We start from the raw sequence: 16,113 nt of genomic DNA on the forward strand, positions 1-16,113 counted from the left end.
TAAGAGGCCTGAGGTGGAAAAGTAAGGAGAGAAACTTTGTGACAGCAGTAGGATTCACATCTTAAGGCTGATGATCCATGGGTGGCCAGAGGAACATCAGCCTGATCGAGCGTCTTGTGCTCTGCACACAGCAGTGGTCTGGCCTGAGGACCGTAACAGCTAATAGATACACTAGTACAAGAGCTATTTAGAAGGATTTTTGGGGCACGAGAGAAATTGTAAGCTGAAGGATGGATTTCACACCAAGCTCCTGACGTTATCTCTTAATGCATTTTTTTAATGTACTAGGTGCTAAAAGCAGGAACTTGCATTCCACACTGCTCCCAACACCTCTTGCAGAGAGCAGCTTTGCAGATGTTTTTCTCAGCCTAAATTTTCCCATCTCAGTGCCATGTGGACAACAGAAGCACCAAACCACAGGCCAGACCTGCTTGGGTGTCATCTTGGTATCTAAGGTATCAACTTGGAAACTAATCTAGATTTGGGGAGATGGAGGTTAAATAAATTATTTATTGCATGTTCCAAGAGCAGGATCCCTTGCAGCCCCAAATGAGCATCTCTCTTCCCTAAGAGGCATCTGGTCTGTTTCTTGCAGTTGTTTTGTTGCCTAAGGTTGCAGCTAAGGAGCTTGCATCATGCAGGACATGGGAAAGAATGTGAAACAGCTCACACTTGACATGGCTCACAGATAAAACATACATGAAACCAGTAGCAAGGTGTAGAGTCATCATCCCCTGAGAGCAAGGCATGTGTCTGCCAGTCCAGGGCCAAGGTTGTCTCTGGCTTTGACAGTAATTTTAAGTGTATAGCTGAGGATAGACTGAGGATGGGAAAACACAGTTGCCATTTGATGGGAGGGAGGCAGAGCAGTATGCTTGGAAATTAGGGCAGGAAAGACAGCGTGTACAGAAAGGATGATGGGAACCCACTGAGTAGCAGCAACACAGCAGGGGAGTGAACTAGGTGATTGCTCTTGTTTCCAGGCACTAGGGCAGCAAGGCTCTGTAGGTGTAAGCAGCCAGTCTGTGGTGCCCGTGCATCTCTGGCAGACTATGTCGCTGTAGTCTCTCTGTAAGATCTAGGTGGGTGTGTGTTTCCGGCCATGTGGTGGGAAAGGTCTGCATGCCATTCTGAGTTCCTCCAGGTGTCTGACTTTACAGCCAGTCTTCCTTCTGCCTGTCCTGTTACTCTGTATTTCAGGCTGTTGGCATCTGCAGACCTCAGGCAGTTGTGGCTGATAGCTCCTGGCAGTGTCCTGGTGACATTTTTCCTACTCTGTTCCTTGAGAAGTAAGGCTATGTTTTATTTCTCAGCATGACACTCTTGGCATTAATGAAGCATTAGGAAATGATCTATGAATGTGCTTTTTTTTTATAGAGAGGCTCACTGAGGAGTTCATTCACGTCCTGCAGCAGCCACTTCTGCCTGGGGTATTATGGGTCATGTCATGATTTGGTGGTATAAGCATTTTTTGGAAGGTGGCCTAAGAGCAAATGGTATGTGCGCTGTGCAGCACCATGGTAGTGCAAGCTGCAACTCATGGGGGCAAACAATGTGGTTTTGAGGCAGTGTGTGCTCCAACAATAAGGGATGTCCATGTTCCCAGTGTAATTCGTTGGCCCATGAGTGGTTGTTGCTGGCCTCAGATACCCTCCCAGAAAAGCTGTAGAAGCTCCGAGTTACCAGGGGAATCAATGATTAAACTGAGAGACATGGAAGATGCCTCCTGTGGCATTGAATCCAGTCTCCTGTTATTGCACATACCGTGTAATACAAATACCATGATTCATAAACTAACCATGTGCCATTTTAACAGTGCTGTTTTGTTTGCTTCACTATCCTACTATAGGGCTGTTCTGGAGCCTTGGCACTCTGGTGGTGAAAATAATTTCTATGGTTGATGCCCCTCTGTGATTACACCAGCATTGGTCTGTAAATTGATTAGCTCTCCTGTGTCTAACAGGAATCGCATTTATCTTTCTTTACTGGAAATACATCAATTCACTGGATAGCTCCTTCTCTTCTCACTTCCAGATGATGACTCCCTGCCCTCGTAGTCTTGAAGTCCATGTCTTCACGTAGTTTACTGCTGATTTTCATCACCCCATTCTTGTTGCTGTGGTACATACGGTTGTCCAGTCTTTCCTCCATAATAATCCCATCCTTCTCTGTGTCAGCAGTGCTTCTTAACTGGGTTTCATTGGTACATCTTGAGTAGCGCTCACTTCCTTTGTGCCAAAGTCACCGCTAAAAATTTTTAATAATTTTTTTTCTCCTCTTTTCTGCTTTCTGACTCTTAATTAGGAGGAATCTTATCAAAGAACAAGTTATCTAGGCAGTCAGCTGAACTCAAATTTGCTTTTAACATGTTTTCTGGCCTCTCACCCTTTTACGCTCACTTCAAGCTGAGTGCTTTCCTACACCTGATTCCTCAGAGGAGGTGGTGAGGGCTGCTGGTGGAGAGCAAGGGCATGTCTTGTCTCCTTGAGGAGTCTGTCCAGTTAGCAGTAAGAGATTAGGAAAAGCTTGGTCGTCCTCTTATTCTGGAAACCCTGTGTTTTCAGGGCTGGTTTTCAATGAGCCATGTGTTTAGCTTTCTCACAGATGGGGCCTGCTGTGTTGCGTCTCGCTGGGCAGGGCCTGGCTGCCCATGCCAGAGCCAAAGCACCCTGAGGTGCTGGCTGGTAGGGACACAGCGTTCAGGAGACAGGGCTGGGAGCGCAGGCTCCTTGGGGCAGCGCTGGTTCTGCCTGCTTCCAGCTCAGACACCTCTTGTTGTTTCCAGGGGAGGGATTTAGCTAATTCCATCTTTTTTTAGTTTCTGAAGCAATGGGATGCTTTCACAGAGACTGTTTTTTGCAGTTTCTAAGTTACATAGCTTTGTGTCCAATCCAATTTCACCTTGTAATTACTTTGTGGGTTTTTGCAGAAATCACTGGTCTTTCCCGTGAGCATTCTGCTGTGTGTGGCAGTGTGGCTGTCCTCTGAGCTCCAGCACTGGCCACGTCTCCAGATAGGAGATGGAGGGCCAAAATATATTCACGTGAGGTCGCTCAGCTCAGTTCATCCCATCCTTGCTGCCACAACCTTCCCTTGTCATACCAGAGGGAAACATCAGCATGCATCAGCTAGAGATGCAATAGCTCATGCTGATCAATTTGAGCCACAGGCTCATTGGAGCTGAGGAAGGATTTGGCCAGGAGCTGGACTAAGGTACCAGGGAGCCAGTCCCTCCTGCCCTGAGCACTAGCTTTGATCATGATTGCAGTGCAGCGGGAGAGAAACAAACTGTCATCGGCAGCCAAGCGTTTGCTGTTTTGATCCTGTTTTGTTCTGCCCATGTTTTCTAAATTGCCTTCTGAAGCCTCATGTTAGTAGGAAAGTGAGCAGTATTTTTGAATGACTTGTTTTGATAGAAATACGGGTAATCCGGCCGGAATCCTTCATGCTGATGTAATGGAACTTGGGTTTTCAATCCTACATGAGTTTAAAAAATGAATCTGTGAGGTCCAAATTGCCTCGGGAAAGCAAATTTCAGCCCTCATGTTCCAGGCTCACTTGTAAAGCCTCTGTCTTCTTTAAAAGTACAAACCAAGAGGAGGAGTGTGGGGGCTCATCACAGTGTGCTTCGCTTCCCAGTGGCTGGGGAGGGCAGCTGCCTCCTGACCCTCCACATCTCTTCCCCCTCAACACGTTGGTTGTGATATGGAGATGGAAACTGGAAGCTGTTTTCTTTTAGGGGCAGGGAAAGACCTGAAGTTGTCTCCAGGTATCAAGTAACCGTGATGAATCTGGAGGATCTGTGTTTGCAGGGCCTCCTTCAGTGGCTCGTGGATCTCCAGGCCTGTTCACAAGTGTTTGCAAAAGAGCCACATGTATTATTAGCACAGAGTTTAATTAAAGCATAAGTTGTAACATTAGCAGTTTCAGAGCTCCTGTTCCCATGTCTCATAACAAGTACAAGGTGATTTGACTGAAGTTGGAAAAGCAAATGCAAATGCTTTCTCGGTCAGTGTGTTGAGTATGAGCTCTGGATTCACCAGGTATTGCTGATGAAAAAAGAAAATGCGCATTTTGTAAGGCCAAACTGTCCAGTTGTTGTGGTGAATGTGTGCTTTATGTATAATACAAAACCTTCCCCGGGCTTTCCCTGTTAGGAGCAAGGAAGCAGTTCATTTGAGAAGGGACAGCCAGGGATGCATCAGGGTGCTGTGGGGAAGGGATGGGGTTGCCTGTTGTAGAGACCCTTGGGAAAGGGCCAGGCTGTGAGCTGCTCAAGGGCTCGGCTGCAAGAAGTCCTGGCATGGCAAAGGTGTTGCAGAAGGGTTAGCACAGAGGAATGTTTTTGTTGATCCCGTTTCCATTATTTTTCAGGAATCATTCACCAGATGAAAGGCGACTATGACACTGCACTGCGGCTGCATAAGACACATCTGTCCATAGCTCAGGAGCTAAGTGATTACGCCGCCCAGGGCCGGGCCTATGGCAACATGGGCAATGCTTATAACGCTCTCGGCATGTATGATCAGGCTGTCAAGTACCATCGGCAGGAGCTGCAGATTTCTATGGAAGTAAATGACCGTGCCTCTCAGGCATCTACACACGGGAACTTAGCAGTTGCCTATCAAGCGCTGGGTGCTCATGACCGTGCTCTGCAGCACTACCAAAATCATCTCAGCATTGCCCGGGAGCTGCGAGACATCCAGAGTGAAGCACGGGCCCTCAGCAATTTGGGCAACTTCCACTGCTCACGAGGAGAGTACGTGCAGGCAGCCCCTTACTATGAGCAGTACCTGCGCTTGTCCCCAGAGCTGCAGGACATGGAAGGAGAAGGGAAAGTTTGCCATAACCTTGGCTATGCCCATTACTGCCTTGGGAACTACGAGGAAGCTGTTAAGTACTATGAGCAGGATCTTGCCTTAGCAAAAGATCTTCATGACAAGCTGAGCCAAGCCAAAGCCTATTGCAACCTGGGCCTGGCCTTCAAAGCCTTGATGGACTTCAGCAAAGCAGAGGAGTGTCAAAAGTACCTGTTGTCCCTGGCCCAGTCTCTGAACAATTCCCAGGCCAAATTCCGAGCTCTGGGAAACTTGGGGGATATTTTTGTCTGTAAAAAAGACGTAAATGGTGCAATAAAATTTTATGAGCAGCAATTGAGCTTAGCCCATCATGTTAAAGACAGGAGGCTGGAAGCCAGTGCCTATGCAGCCTTGGGCTCTGCATACAGAATGATACAGAAGTGTGACAAGGCTCTAGGTTACCACACACAGGAGCTGGAGGTGTACCAGGAGCTGGGAGATATGCCAGGTGAATGCAGAGCACATGGTCACCTTGCTGCAGTGTACATGTCGCTTGGGAAGTACACCATGGCCTTCAAGTGTTACGAAGAACAGCTGGAGCTTGGACAGAAGCTGAAGGACCCCAGCATAGAAGCCCAAGTCTATGGTAACATGGGCATTACCAAGATGAACATGAATGTCATGGAGGAAGCTATTGGCTACTTTGAACAGCAGCTGGCCATGCTGCAGCAGCTCAGTGGAAATGAATCTGTGCTAGATCGGGGCCGAGCATATGGGAATCTGGGAGATTGTTATGAGGCTCTGGGAGATTTTGAGGAAGCTATAAAGTATTATGAACAGTACCTGTCTGTGGCTCAAAGCTTGAACCGTATGCAAGATCAGGCAAAGGCCTACCGGGGCTTGGGCAATGGGCACAGGTAAGGAGCACTGCATGTGTATTCTAATGACAGATAGTAAAGTACAAGTACAAATGGAGGCATTGTGTTACTGATGGGGTGTGTTCGTGTGGCCGTTGTACACATGCACGGGGATGTGGCACAGAAGCGAATAACAGAGTCCTCTGGGTGCTGAGGACTGTGCTACTGGCTCAAATAAGGAAGCTGATGTTGCTCTGCCCTGAGAGGAAGAGAAGTTTATAGGGTTGATTCAAGAAGAAGGTTGATTCAAAGGGGCTGGGGATGTCTCCTGGGGGGAGCGTTTGTCTCTGCCTGAAAGGTTTGAGCTGGCCTCTAGAGGAAATATCAAAACATCTTCTTTCAAGAAAACATTGGCAAAATAAATGCTGCTGTTTTCTTCCCTTCTAGGGCTATGGGAAGTTTGCAGCAGGCTCTGGTGTGCTTTGAGAAGAGGCTTGTGGTGGCACATGAGCTGGGGGAGGCATTTAACAAAGCCCAGGCCTACGGGGAGCTGGGGAGCCTGCACAGTCAGCTGGGGAACTATGAACAAGCCATTTCTTGCCTGGAGCGCCAGCTGAACATTGCTCGAGAGATGAAGGACCGAGCTCTGGAGAGCGATGCTGCCTGCGGCCTTGGTGGGGTCTACCAGCAGATGGGAGAGTACGACACAGCCCTGCAGTATCACCAGCTAGATCTGCAGATTGCAGAGGAGACCAACAACCCCACTTGCCAAGGCCGAGCCTACGGGAACCTGGGCCTGACCTACGAGTCCTTGGGCACCTATGAGAGGGCAGTAGTTTATCAGGAGCAGCACCTCAGCATTGCAGCACAAATGAACGACCTTGTAGCTAAAACTGTGTCTTACAGCAGTCTGGGCAGGACTCATCATGCCTTGCAGAACTACTCTCAGGCTGTGATGTACCTGCAGGAAGGTAAGAGGCTGAATTATGCAACACAGCATATAGTGGTAGGTGTGGGGAGATAGGAGGGAAGCCTGAAGACATGGAGAGAAGTGAGGCACTGTGAGCGTGACACTAAGAGGATGTGTTTGACAGTGGCCTTCGATGCAAAAGCTCTCGCAGACATCCCTAGCTACCGTTGAGCATCTGTCTGAGTAGCTGTCCAAGCAGGCTGTTACGGTGAGCATGCCATGTCATTCAGAGCCTTCCTGGCATCCTGTAGACAAAGCATTGCAAAGCACAAGGTGTGCCTTCCTGGGGGCATCTCAGCTAGCTCTGAGCTTGAATCCAGACTGCACCTGGCAGACTCTTTATAAAGCTTGTTTGTGCCTGAGCCTAGAAGGTGTAAACCTTCTCTATAAATAGCATTGCGTACCAGGAACTGGCTCTGGGAAAACCACGACAGGTCATGAAGGATCTCTCTGATCCTGAGAGCAGGTCTCAAACTGATGTGTGCCTTGCTGATAGCCATCTGGCTTTTACTTCTGCATTCAAGTGGGAGTGAGACCGGGTGGGTGAGTGTCCTCTAAGCTGTGAATGAAAACAAACTGTGTTTGACAGGGAGGTGAGGGAGGTTCAGCCCTCAGTGTCCAGAAGCCATCTGCCGCTGCTAAGTGCCAGGGCCAGTGCTGGCTTGTGAGTTGTGCTCCTGCAAGGGATTCTAGCGTGCAAGCAGCATCTGTTCAAGGTGGTGGCTCTCTGACAGAGGAGATGAGCAACCTAGCTGGAGTGTATGAAGCTGGAAGCTGAAGGATTAATTATGTCAGTTAGTCTGTTTTTCCTGAAACTGACCTTGGCAGGATTCTAGTATGCTGAGGGAATTTAATTAAGTTGGAAGGGGAGAAATAAAACACAGCTCCTTCTCCTGGTGTGACACAGAATTCCTGAAAAGCCTGCAAATGCTAGCTGCTGCTGAGCTGCATGGTCATGGCCAGGGCCCCCACTCCCCAGTCTGTGGGAAACCTGAGGTGCCTAAGAGGAGGTGTCCCTGTTGTCAGCAGGGCCCATGGAGGCAAGAGGTTTGGAGCATGGCGGAAGGGCGGAGGGCACAGAAGGTGCTGCTGGAAGTGAAATGAGTTCCAGGTCGTTCAAACCAGGACCCTGCCCTCTGCTCTGGCTCAGCACATAAACCATGCAGAGCCTCCCAGAAGGCTGGGAAGAGCTGGTGGGAAACAAGCCAGCAATGTGGCAAGTGGCGTCTTTTCTGGCAGTGTTTGGTAGCTCAGTGTGATTTTTTTTTTTTTTTTTTTTTTTTTTGTCTATGTGGCTTTTAGCTTTAAAACTCTAATTTCCTGATAGGGGCTTACTGAGTGTGTCTCAGGGGACTGCACCTTAACCTCACTGAGGTAGGTCTTGGTCCATGGAAGTGTCTGTCTTGCTGAGGCACCTCTCACGCTGGTGCCAATTTGATGTCAGCAGCAGCTGCCCAGCGCTGGTGCTGCCCTGCTTGGCGTCCCACCGCTTGGCATCTCCATGGCTGTCTCTGCCTGCTGCAGGAGCCCTGGGGGCTCGGGGCCCACCCGAGTCAACAGCCTGCCAGGCTGCTGAGGCAGAAGTGCTCCACTGGGCTGCCAAAGCCCCTTCTCCCCTTTGGCCCTCTCTCACTCTGACTCCTTTTCAGGACTGAGGCTGGCAGAGCAGCTGGGACGCAGAGAAGATGAAGCCAAAATCCGCCATGGCCTCGGCCTCTCCCTCTGGGCGAGTGGGAACCTGGAGGAGTCCCAGCACCAGGTATACCGTGGTCAGGGTAGGAAATGTCTGGTGCATCCTGGGGAGGGTGTGTAAAGCACTGAGCCGGCTCAGGCCCATGTGCCTTACTGCTGCATCCAAAGTCACCTCCCCTCTGCCAGAGATGCTGCCATTCTGAGGGGCTGTCTAAGGCAGACCTCCCCTGTATGTTGGCCCTGGATCCTCCTGCTCTTCCAGCCAGTGCTTTGTGCTGTGTCTGTAAGGAAGTCACCACGGCTCTTTTCCCTCCCAGCTGTACCGGGCCTCGGCACTGTTTGAAACCATCCGACATGAGGTGCAGCTGAGCACAGATTACAAGCTGTCACTCTTCGACCTGCAGACATCCTCCTATCAGGCTCTGCAGCGAGTACTTGTCAGTCTCGGTAAGAGATGCCATTGTGTGCTCAGTCTGAACTCCAAGCTCATGCCAAGAGTTCAGCTGAATTTGCGGGGAGGCAGTTCATGATGCATACTTCACTCCTCATCTGTCCAACACAGCACAGCATTTCTTTGCCAGGACAGAAATAAGGATGTCCCGCTTTGGGTTTCAGGCACCTTTGGATCTTCTTTCTTGCTTCCTCCATTCATTTGTCTTTCTGTGGCTCATTTTCCCATACATGGTGTTACTGCGTGCAGCCAAGATGATCTGTGGGACTGTATTCCAGAGCAGAGACTACTCTTCCCAGAAATAAATGCTGTGACCCTGCTTTCCCAGGTTTTAGTTTATGTTGGGATAGCAGCTGTCCCTGTTCTGCACGTTGCGCTGCAAACCATGTTGGTGTCAGGTCTGAGAGATGGCTTTGTCTTTTCAGGTCACCATGATGAAGCATTGGCAGTAGCAGAGAGAGGACGAACGAGGGCATTTGCTGACCTGCTCGTGGAACGTCAGACTGGGCAGCAGGACTCTGATCCGTATTCTCCAGTGACCATTGACCAGGTCCTGGAGACAGTGAATGGCCAAAGGGGACTTGTTCTCTACTACTCGTTGGCTGCAGGTTATCTGTACAGCTGGCTGCTGGCTCCTGGGGCAGGTGAGGTCCTTTTTGGAGGTGAGAGCGTGTAAACAAGCCTTACACAGGGAGAATTGTACCATTTGTAGCTAGGAATGAATCTGGGACCAGAGTGAACATACGAGGGAATCCTTGCCATCTAGTACCTTAAAGCTGAATAGACTGAAAATTGTGGCCACAGCAATAATGACATAGAAGTGCTTATTCAGGGCTTTGATGTTCACCTGGAGATGGAAATGTTTCACATGTTTAATATTTCCATTTTTCAACCTCCAATCTGTATATATTTCCCACAGGGCAGAGCAGAGCAGTAATGAGATTCCAAGTATGTTGGCTCTGTGAGAATCTTCTGTGCATAAGAATCCCTACTTTAATTACATCTCTGTGCTTTATCCTTCCAAAAGCTTTTGACATTTATTCATTGAAGTGGGTTGCAGAAAACAGAAGGGCGTCCCCGCTTCCTGATATGCCATTGAACTGCCTGATCCTCTGAATTCTCTTCATATGAATGTGGAAACACTTACCACAGAGGAGCAAGGAGGATTAATTTGAAGAGGATTGCTTTTTGCAGACAGCTGTTGTTCATTATCTAATAAAGCGATGACTGTAAATTTTCATGAGTTCTTTCTGGATATAATTTAATAATTGCAGCTCTTCACCATGACAAAGCTAAAGAGATCAAAAGCACTATTTAGATAGCACCAAAAATGCTTCGGTAAGGGAAGCAAACATTCACACATCCCTGACTTCAGGTGGAATGACACTGATTGGAAGATAGGCTTTTTAGGGGCGTTTTGCAATGTTGCATGTGTAAGTGTAAGATGGTGCTGTGCTGCTATGCATCCAGTCACTAATTGGCTCTTCAGGCCTGTAGTTTGCACAGTAAAATGCCAGTAATGCTATAGTATTAATATCAAGCTGAGCTTACTAAAATTATGTGGATCAGAAGTGTAGGGTTTGCTGCTAGGCTTCATGACCTGTCTCCTTGCCCAGACTGGATCTTGTAGGAAAGTAGTTGCACTCTTCAAGTACGTGGGTTTGTGACTGTGTCCCTGAAGGCCCTGTCAGATGTAGGGAAGGAGAGGCACTGTGATGCTTCAAGGGTTCCGCTTGAGCAGCTTTGCTGGGGAGCTCTTCAGTAGTGACTCCAGCCCAGCCACGGTGACCTCATGTTTCGTTAGTGCTGATGGAGAGAGTAGCTTCAGAGGCAGCCCCAGATCCTTATTATCCCACTGAGATGGTACCCGTAGAGCCTCTCCACTGATTCTATTATTTGCTGCTGTTGCTATGGAAGGAGTTGCTTTATTCTTTATCCCTCTTCTTCTTAACTGGTTTAATAATTTATACTGTCAAGGCAAACAGGGGCATCCAGAGCAGCCTTTTAATGTTGATCACAGGCTATAGAATTAATTATGAGGGATGTGCCAGTTGAGTGGAGGAAGGTTTTATCTGCAGTGATAGTTGAATTCTTAACAAAACAGTGAGTGTCCTTTATCTGGTTTACCCATTGTGAAATGCTATCTTTTAATATTTTACTATGCATTAATCCGTCTTTTTCTTTCTTTGTATATAATGTGTTTTCATGCATATGAGTGAAATGAAAAATCTTCATGTGATGTGAGGAGGTTCTGCTGTAGTAATAACACCCTTGTGCAGCATTTGAGCCTTGTGTGTTCAATTTATGTGATCAGAGGCTATTAATATGTATTTTTCATGTGCATCTATTGAAATGCGAATTACTCTGGTAGGTGCTTGTGTGAAAGATCTGTTTTATCATTTATATGAGAGTGCTGCAATAGCAAATGCATTCTGAGCATCTCATAAAAGCACTGCTCTGCCTTTGTACCTTTGAGCCATCATCTGCAAAGTACAAAGCCAGATTTTAAAAGCAAGGCTGTAATATAGAATGCTGGAAGAGCCCTGTGCAGATATGGCATGGAATGCTTTGCCCCAGTTGTACTGGAAATGCCAAATGCTAAGGGCTGTGCTACCTCCCTAGACAGTTGCTGGCAGCACTATTCCTGCCCTACAGAAATAACCTTGTGATTCTGGTGCCTTGCAGGAATTCTGAAATTTCATGAGTATTATCTGGGTGACAGCCTGACAGAAAATGCTGGGGACTTCCATGAAGCCAACAGCATGACCCTGCAAACAATAACAAACTCTGCGCTGGAACAGTACATCTCAAGTGTGCGGGAGGCTCTGGGTGTGGAGTCCTACTATACCCGGTAAGTTGGGGAGGGGGAAGTCTAACATCCTGGTTCCTGCTTTCCCACCTGAGAGCAATTTAAAACAGTCTTAACAATGTATAAGAGGAATGAGTAATCGGCCGAGAAGTCTGAGAACTGAGAGTTAGAGCAGGGGCAAATTTTCACTGCAGCAACAAAAAGATTGCTTTATTTTTATATCTATGGCTATTTTTCTGCCAAGTAACTCTGTATGCACATGCAAATAAGGTTTGAACTCATAGGCCAGGTAATGAATCTATATAGATTGGATGAGGAGGCAGGTGCCATGTCTGACTGTATATGGGCAGATTCTATCCTACTCACAGTTTCCAGTGTAATTAATTCCCTTTCAAAGGTTTAGTGATGAAAAACTGCAAATAACAGAGGAATTCCATCCCCCCTCCAAATATGTTCCCATGTGGCTATAGCTGAGTAAATAATTTACAGTGAATTAATCCATCTGATAAATTTCAGCAAAGAGAGAGGAACCTTACTCCAGTCCATTACGCAGATAGGTCTCACAACTATGTTGCCTTATTTTTTTTTTAATCCTATGGATTTATCACAAGTCAAGGTTTTTTGCTTATTTGTACTCAATCTCATGATCTCTCGTGGTATTTGTGTTGATTTATGGATTGGATGAGTATGAATATAGTTTCTTACTGTATGTTCTTTGTGAATGAAGCGTACAGGGTAAAGGATGTGGCGACAATTTAGCTTGCTGTTATAAATGAACGTTGCTATGTAGTCATAAATTGCTTTACTTCAGATGGGTTAGTAACACACCGGCAGTTTGCAGGTCTAGTTTACTCCTAGTGCAAAGGGGACTTAAATGTATGTGTTGGCTGATTTGTTAACCAGCCCCCCAAACTGGTGTGAGTGGAGGCACTGGCTCTTCTAGGTTACACCATGTTATAGTCTTTTTTTTAAACCATTTTGCGTTTTTCTGCAGCATCAAGATTTGAGTGAAACACTCTTGTGTCACCGAGGCTGTGGACAAATGTCCTTTCCCTCACCCAGTTTTGATGGTGAAAGCACCCAGCCCCCTGAGCCATTAGCAGCCTGTGTTAGAGGCTGCCACCCTGCAGATTGCTTTCTGTTCATGAAGTGCGGTCTGCAGGGGCAGTGCACACCCGAACCTGTTGTTCCAGGTAATAATGTTGGCCAAGAAGGAGAAAATGATGGCACTGATCCTCGAATCGATTTGTGCTCAGGGTTCTGTGGACAACTGGGAAACTCTTCAGCTCTCCTAATTAATCCTTGTTCATCTTTTGTAATAGCTACCATAGGCAGCAAATGTAGTTGCATAGCTGACACCACAGTGGTGTTAGAGCATTGCTGTGCAGAAGGCAGCAGTAAAATGAAGCTGTGCTTTGTAGTCTGCTCACCAGCAGTGTCCTCAGCTTCCTCCCCTTGATGCCCACACCTTAATCTGACAGGATGGGAATTTTCCATCAGATCAAAATAAGAACATAACCCCAGGCCTGAAGTTTCCCATTAGGTGTTTCAACTATGCGGAATGATACCAGATTTCCTAGTTGCTTTCCCCAGGTCTTGCTCCAGTCTCTCACAGACAAATTAATCCTCCCCTTGGGGTAGTGGGAACATGACACTTGGTTGCCTTATGTCCCCAGTACCAGTAACAAAATTGGGTTATTGGGTTTGAAATTCTGAGAGGGCTGCGGACATGCACTCAGGACAGATGGTGAGCCCCTCTGTGCTTTTTCTTTCACGGGAGCATCGGGTGCTGGAAGGGACTTGGAAGCCATCAGAGGTTCTGGACTCAGGCCTGGTAGATTGCTTTTGTCATTTTCACTGATTTCAAAGTAAATTAAAGAATGTGTCTACGCTAGGATGCTGAATGTGTCCTGAAAGGTTTGCACGGCAGGATGGGCTCAGGTTGTGGTGATGTATTATCCTGGTTTTATCTTTCTTTAGGGAACTGAAGAGAAAGCCCTGCCTAAGATTTTATTCACCCCGCCCCTGAAAAAATACTGGATTTGTGAAGGTTTGGGGAAAGGCGTCTCTGTCTAATAAATCGGTGGTGCACAGTGCCAGGCTTATCTTTGCTTCTCAGTGCTCTGGCATTGCTAGTCCGGGGAATGCACACGCAGGGGTCCCCAGCCTGGCCTCCTGCTCCTGGAGCCTGATTCTGGGCTTGGGCCAGCTTAAGGAGTTGTTTCGAAGAGTCCCTGCCAAGCTGCTTAGTATAAGCACTGGGTTGCAAGTCAGGAATCGGTGCTACGCACTTTGTGTGCACACTCTGAGGCCTGGCCAAGCCTTGCTGCTGTTGTTCAGCTTCTCTGAGAGAGGCAGCAGCTCTCCCGCCTTAGGCTGCTGCTAGAGACGTGAGCTGGGACAATCGCAGCGAAATGGTGTTGTGTCTCTGGCTTACCCTCTGTCAGGAGGGCTGTTGAGCCCTCTGGCCTGGGGCTGTCCGCTCTGCTCTTGGGCTGGAAGTGTTTCCTTTCTGTGATAACCCACTTCTCTGGCAGGACTGTGAAGGCTTTGGGGCCTCTCTGGTTTGGGTGTGGGGACAGGACTAGTGCTGCCGTGACAGTGGCAAACGGCTGTGTGTGTGTACACCTTTTCGGTGGTTCCTCGGGGAAGAGTCTGAGATGCAGATACCCAGCGCTCCCCTTGCAATGCAGGCTGCGCCTGGGGAACATAGCCAGCGTTTCCAGGCTGGGCTGTGCAAGGGCTTAAATAGCAGAAAGTTTGAACAGAAACAATGTGTTCCCATTGAAGCATACAAAATGCTGAAAAGCGGCCATTATTCCTGCTTGTCCAGGAACATTGAGTTAAAAGAACTGTGACACTTTTAAAACTGAAAAGAAAAAAATCTGCAGAATGACACTGGCTGGGCCTAGCATGATTTCAGCTCAGAGTCATTAGCCAAGAAAGCTCGTTAAAATAAAATAAAAAAAGACAAAAAAAAAATCAAGGATCTGTGTATCGGTGCACTGCTTGGAAGATTCTTGGCAGCTGGCTAAACATTTATGTGCAATTTATGAAGGGAATTTATTTCCCAATAATAGTCTATATTTGCATAATGCCTTCAGCCCTGAGCACTATTACTGGCATTATATCCAACTTTGATAGAGTAGTTTGTTACCTGTGCTACCAGAAAAGAGCTTGTCCAGAACACTGCCAGCTTGAGAGGAGATCTCAGGATTTTTTGAAACCTCACAGTCCATAACCCATGGCATTTTCTTAAGAGGTGTGGACAGCAGAATAAAAGCAGATTTGTAGCCATATTTGACCTGGCCAGGTTGCAAAGAAGGAAAGTAAACCTCTCCCCAAAGCAGAAGAACCTAAAATGAGCCATGCATTGGTCTCCCAGACAAAAGAGGAAAGTTAAAGAGGCGAAAGAGATGTCTGAGTTGAGATCGACAACATGTGTCTAGAGGAAAACTTGTCTGCTTCACTGCCCTAGTCTCCAAGGAGGAAAGCAATGTCAGAGTGATCCATGTGGTTTTGCAGCTAGGAGATAGATAAAGGCATGGGGTCTGAGGTTTAATTTCCCTTCTGAGGGTTTTTGTTCCCTTGGGGTAGCTGCATGATTTTCTTTTCCTTTCTGGTTCTTCTACTGCTATCTATAAACATTTTTGTAACCACAACACTGATTATCCATAAGCAATGATACAAGATACAAAATGATTTGAAAAAATCTATGCTACTATTCTGAAAACTTCTGCTAAACATGGTGTTTGATCCTGTTTATCTGAGCACGACATTGGAGTCTGGAAGTTCCTTCAGAGGGTCACTGAGCATTTAGTATTGCCATTGGGGAAGGACAAGCTTTAGTCATCTGGTGAGATGAGGGATTCATGGATGCAGTCTGGCTAATGCAGACCTTGTAAGTGTTACTGAAATACTGGCAGTATCTGTAACAGATTTTGAGCATGAACAGGTGAGTTGCTGCTATTGGTAGCCAAAATGGTGGATCTGGCATAGTGGGCCTATGGTCAGCAATCAGTTTGGACTTACACTAGGACCCATTCTTTGTCCTGAACTCAGTCTGAGCTTTTTGAGCCATTTTGTGAAATTACCCACCAACCTCACAAGGGCATTGGCAGGATTGTGTCCGCTGAGTGCTGTGAACAACACATGCTCTTGAGATGGGTATGTGCTTAACTCATAATGTTGAGACAGTTGGAAACCAGAAGTAGTAGTGACAGCCGACTCATCTCCAGTGATCCCCACATCTGTGTGTATTGGATTTACAGTTGTGTTGCATTTGGATGCCTTTTGGGTTTGTACTTTCTGAAAAGGTGCAAAACCTTTTATGGTTGTAAAGGTGGCTTTCTGAATGGAAACATTTTTACAGCTGATTGGATTATTCATTTCACTGTGAGCAGTAACAAACTGCTTGTTAGTCTAGGGTTTTTGTTCAGTACTCTGAGAAAGAGCAAAGGGTCTCTCAGCCAGCTGAGTACTTGAAACATAAGGGAACAGACATACACAGAGGAGTAGCTTCATTCAAATTAAAG

The 16,113-nt window shown here is 47.1% G+C and overlaps 1 protein-coding gene across 7 annotated transcripts in view; it reads left to right on the forward strand.

Moving 5' to 3' along the window:
- The window catches only part of TTC28 (tetratricopeptide repeat domain 28), a 199,974-nt gene that overhangs the window by 152,879 nt on the left and 30,982 nt on the right, over positions 1-16,113 (forward strand). For 6 of the 7 annotated variants that reach the window (XM_069794498.1, XM_069794499.1, XM_069794500.1 and 3 more), the window contains 6 exons: positions 4,375-5,716; positions 6,104-6,627; positions 8,276-8,385; positions 8,636-8,765; positions 9,195-9,413; positions 11,455-11,620. In XM_069794498.1, coding sequence (XP_069650599.1) covers positions 4,375-5,716; positions 6,104-6,627; positions 8,276-8,385; positions 8,636-8,765; positions 9,195-9,413; positions 11,455-11,620 — 2,491 coding nt within the window. Of the gene's footprint in view, positions 1-334; positions 456-4,374; positions 5,717-6,103; positions 6,628-8,275; positions 8,386-8,635; positions 8,766-9,194; positions 9,414-11,454; positions 11,621-16,113 lie in introns of those variants that run through there. The other variant, XM_069794504.1, reaches the window with a different exon arrangement.

Source organism: Haliaeetus albicilla, chromosome 10 (genome assembly GCF_947461875.1).
Source record: "Haliaeetus albicilla chromosome 10, bHalAlb1.1, whole genome shotgun sequence".
Taxonomy (NCBI): domain Eukaryota; kingdom Metazoa; phylum Chordata; class Aves; order Accipitriformes; family Accipitridae; genus Haliaeetus; species Haliaeetus albicilla.